General features: G+C 27.8%; 1 protein-coding gene across 1 annotated transcript; it reads right to left on the bottom strand.

The window, feature by feature from the left end:
• Window positions 1-260: 260 nt before the first annotated feature.
• On the bottom strand, window positions 261-2,044 carry LOC119688552. Its single transcript, XM_038103225.1, has 2 exons — window positions 1,991-2,044; window positions 261-1,690 (listed from the first exon to the last, which is right to left on the bottom strand). Exons 1-2 carry the CDS (start codon window positions 2,042-2,044, stop codon window positions 500-502), a joined length of 1,245 nt encoding a protein of 414 aa, XP_037959153.1. The 3' UTR covers window positions 261-499.
• Window positions 2,045-5,172: the final 3,128 nt, after the last annotated feature.

Below are 5,172 nucleotides of genomic sequence, written 5' to 3'. Positions count from 1 at the left end.
AGAACTGAATTAATTAATATTATTCAAAGCCTTTCCATTGTATTTATTTATTTAATTAATTTTAAAAGTAACATTTCTATTTTAAATTTACTACAAATTTTATAAGAAAAATATAAAATATTGATTAATTACTATATATACATATATATTTGTAACAATTGATTTTTTTTTTAAATTTAATTTTATTTCATTATTATTTATAATTAAATAATAATTATTTATTACAATTAATTTATATATTAAAATCGATTATAATTATTTTGTGTTAGGATAAATGATATATAACAAAGATCGTGTGACAAAGTTTAAAGAGTTCTTTATTTCTTAATGACGATATTGCTCTGTATATAAGACAGTACTGTAGACATCTGCAATTGTATCAAATTTATAACTACAAGCTATATAGATGGCCACATAGAATTATCTTATAGTGATTTAAATAATATTGTCTACCAAATAAATAATTACTAATTCCATTCCATGAAGTTATTGGATCTCTTCATAAATATGTTTCCCTGCAGTTCGTCATAATCGCATGCAAAGAGATGGGACCAAAACTATTTGTAGAATTATACAACATATAATATAATGGTACTTCATGTTTAAGATGAATAGTTTTATTTTGTAGTTTTTCAATGTTCTCTTCATACATCTGGTATACTTCGGAGTCTCTGGTTAATTTAAATTTATTGTATGTCATCAAAATGTTATGAAGCAGTTGTCCGTTTTCATCCATATGTCCTAATGGTGTCTTTGGCAATAATTTTTCCCATTGCTCGTATAAGTTTTCCAAAAATTCGAAATTAACTAAGAGATACTCAAATATACAATCGAATCCAATATATTTCTTATACTTTGCAAATTCTCCTATAATGTGTTGGAGCTTATATTCTTGGGAGAGTATGGAAACTGCATTATAAAGTTGTTGTCGTTTAGCATGCAAATCGTGTAAATTGACTATATCATTAATCATCTCGACAATTTCTTTAAGCACTTTATTATCCTTATTATCTGCATTATCTGTGTTATCCATATTATCCGTATTATCTGAAGCAGCCATATTAGCTGTGTTAACTGCATTCTTGTCCATTATATATTCTAAATGACTGCGTAACTTAATAAGGAATTCATCAATTATTCCGGCGCCTTTAACATTAATTAAATCATATAATTTCTTGCCAAACGTTTCCAGGTCAGCAGTAAAGAAACTTTGTGGGGTGTTACTTTCGGGTCTATCTTCTATTTGAATTGTAGGTTCTGTGGCAGTACTGTTTATTAAAAACTGTCTACAAACGTGATACTGATGCACTAATTGTGACTCGTTTTTACTCTCCTCCAGCATTTCTTTCAACTTTGTTTGAGTATTTTGTAAAAAATGCATATTCCGCAGAATGTACACTTGCTCCAAGTGGGCTTCCCCTTTTCCATCATTAGAGACATCCACATATTTCCTAATAAAGGCTATTTTTTGATCCAAATTGTCTGTATCTTTTGCTTCTTGAAACTCAATTAGAAGATTTTTATTCAAAGATGAAACAAGTTGCGGATTAAGTGAATGTAAATATGTATTTAAGTATTCCAGTGATGACTTATTTGAGAAATCAATTAATTTTTCTAAAAAATTTAATTGAAATTTGGAATTGCTAATCTCTTGATTTAGTTCCGCGCCGTGTATGGAAACTTGGCAGAGCTATAAAAAGGAAACAAAAAGTAAATGAGATACTTTGAGATACTTGAGATACTTCATGATAAAAAAATATATACATTTAAATAAATAAAACAATAAATGTTTATATACACATACTTTGAGTGCATATGTGTAGTTTTATTGTTATATTTCTGTATGTGCATACCTTCTGCATCTACATGTGCAAAAGTTCAAAATATATAACATATATACATACTATCTGTACATAGCTTATAGTGTGTGCATATATTTTTATATACATTTATATCTTAAATATTGATTAATACATTTCATTTATCTTACCGTTGTGTATATAAAATACAAAATAATTAAATTTGAATATCTTAAGTTCAACATTTCAGCTTTTAATTATTTAAAATATAAATAAATATTTGTTTTGATTAATCTTATAAATATTTTTGACTGAAGGTTTGCGTACGCGAAACTGAACTGATAATTTAAATGGTTCTATTAAGTAGCTGTGGTTCACCCTACACCAGTGAATACTAGTCTGTTGATTTTTTAAAATTCAAAAGAGCTATAGTAAGCTTATATATTGAAATCATATAAAATCTATAAAAAAGCTGACTTATCGGTACTCTTTAGCTACAAGCAAAGGCTTAATTCAGATAACACCAAAAGTTATATTGGAAGCAATGGTTTATATAGCTCACCTCTTCCTAGTAACTTTGATGTTATCACAATGGCCAATACAAAACAGCATGTGAGTTCATATTTTTACATATGTAATTACTTTAATATATATATTTATACATTTTGAGTTCAGTTTTTCCACTATACGGCAACACAAAGGGCCAATAGGCCTAAGTGGATCCCTTTTGGATCGCCGGTATAACCTAATCTAACTTATATGTTCAGAATATATTATATATATTACTTTTTTATTTTAATATTTGAGTAAAAAAATTAGACCGAGTTCGCTCGGCTATCTCAAGGAACCAGAGAACATGCAACATTATTATAGATCACCGATAAAGTGTTTATAACGAAAGACCACTTATACTGCGCTTTCAGCAACGTTTTGACAGTTTGTACAGTAGAGACTTTTTGCTAGCCAAAATCGGTGAGGTGAAGATATTCTTAAAAGTATCAGTATATACTCATCAGTATATACTCATCAGTATATACTAATTTGGTTCAAATAGTAGTCGAATTCACTATGTGTTCTTATCACACATTCTTTAATGTGGGCTAAATACATGGTCCCCAACTTTCCTGCCCTTCTCTTAGTAAATATAAACGTTCGGCAGATGTGTGCCATTGTCGTAGATGTCACATCTTGCCTCTCATAAGGGTGTATTAACTTGTTTATATGTATGCCCACTGGGAGCTTTCAGCAACAATACAGATTGCATGATCTACCACTGTTCTCTAAGGTCAAGGAACTCGTTATGTACTGCGTCTGTGCATCTATCACTCAATCTGTCAATTGATCTATCTACATATATATAATTGTATATTTTTTTACGTGTTTAGGTAGTGTACCATTTATTTTGACTAGGCCTGTACCACATATACTCACTCAATGCTCATTAAATTAATTATCACCACAAATGTAATAAAGTTCAATAAAGCACAAGATAAGCGGGTCCAACTATAAATAAAAATCACATGTGATGAAGAAAGAATATGAAAATGTGGTATATATATATTAACAAACTGTACAATGCATTTAATAATTGTTCACTTTTTAAATATAAATAAATATATGAATTAATATAATATACAATTTTTTTTATTTATTAACATTTAAAATATTAATGCTATTAATGTAGAAATTTCTGTAATATTCTATTTCATTATTTTTACAGCCGATTCTAAAGAATACCTATGTATTTAAACTCCACACTCACCAAAGATGTGGGGTTTCTGCATATGTTTCAGAGTTACTTCTGCTACCTGTAGATGTCTACTGTCGGCTGCAACGGTTAGTGTTCTGAAAATTCTATCTTTTCCGATATCTCTAGCCTCTGCAGTAGTATTTGATTAATGTAATGTATGCGTTAACATGTGTTTAGTATGCTATTCATCACAGCTCTGTCTTACTTATAGTTCTGAGTTGCCATATTCTCAAAATGTTTCTTAAACATTTATTAATTGAAGATGAACACTGTTTCTATAACTTTCATTTTTTATATTAAGATTTATTTTTTACTTTATATTTCAAAGAATAAGATATTAAACGAAAATTGACTGAATGATGTCTACTTTTTTGATGCCTCATATCTTGTTTAATACTCATAAATTAACATTCCTGAATGACAAATTATTTCATGAAGTTAATGCAATTCTTAACGGAACACCCGGTATGTAAATATTATCCGAAATATCTGTAAAATTAGTCCAAAATATGTACATGTGAGATAATGGTTGCCGCAAGCTTAAATAATATTTATATCATTTTTTTTTATAATATAATTAATTGATTGTTGGTCTGGCTTTAAGTGCGATAAGGTCTATGTGACCTAGAAACTTGATTTTGAAATTTTTATAATTAAATATTAATTGGTAATGTCTCTAATATTAATAAAAAATCACTATTATAAATTGAACTTTGAAAATTATTCTTTTCGTTTTAAAATAAATACATAAAATGTATATATAATGTATTTATATATATACATATAACTTATATGTCTAATTTAACGCTTCTGCTCAAAAAGTATCCGGATTTTGTTGTTTGTTAACTACTCCTTAAGTAATAGACCTTTTTCAAAAATTTTTTTGTATGGAAGATTGGGTTAAGCGTTGGCATATGTGTATCGTTTCAGAAGGAGCATATGTGAAGAAGATAAAATAAATTTGGAATAAAATTTAAATTTGTGTGTTTTATTCGGGTACTTTTTGAGCTGGAGGTATATGACTATATTATATATAAATCTTATTTATATATATATTTTATTTAACAAAAAATTTATTCTTGTAAACGTAACTTGAATATTTGGGAATTATTTCATTTTAAAGATTTATCTTTGAGGTATGTTTCTTTCATCATTTAAGAGTGAAATGTCTAGAGAGTAAAATATAGTTTAGTCGCACGATAGTGCTAAATAACATAATTAACCTTTTTTAAAGTTCTTTAAGGTATTAAAGAAGAAGAACTTCTCTTAAAGGTAGGTAGCATACCACAAAAGCAGTCATATATATGGTAACTTTTTATTAATATTAGAGACATTACCAATTAATGTTTTATTATATCAATTCAAAAGTCAAGTTTCTAGGTCACATGGACCTTATCGCACTTAAATCCAGACTAACAATCAATTAATATATATAATATAATATATATATAATTTGTATTAAGTATTATATATTTGTATTATTTGCATTATCATTCTTTGATTTCGCGGGTAGAGCTTCATCTGAAAGTTTGGCTAGCTGACTTTAATTATGGTCGCACCCATTTTATTACTTATGGTTTTATGGATTTATTAATCCACTTTGGGGGCCCAGTTTTTTTCAGT

The sequence above is a fragment of the Teleopsis dalmanni genome, chromosome X (genome assembly GCF_002237135.1).
Source record: "Teleopsis dalmanni isolate 2A chromosome X, ASM223713v2, whole genome shotgun sequence".
NCBI lineage: Eukaryota > Metazoa > Arthropoda > Insecta > Diptera > Diopsidae > Teleopsis > Teleopsis dalmanni.
The sequence above is the reverse complement of the archived record's forward strand: the minus strand, read 5'-3'. Positions and strand labels throughout refer to the sequence as shown.

Coding starts and splice junctions, on each gene's coding strand:
- LOC119688552 (XM_038103225.1), bottom strand. CDS start 2,044: ATGTTGAACTTAAGATATTCAAATTTAATTATTTTGTATTTTATATAC. Junction 1,691..1,990: donor TGTATTTTATATACACAACG/GTAAGATAAATG, acceptor TCCTTTTTATAG/CTCTGCCAAGTTTCCATACA.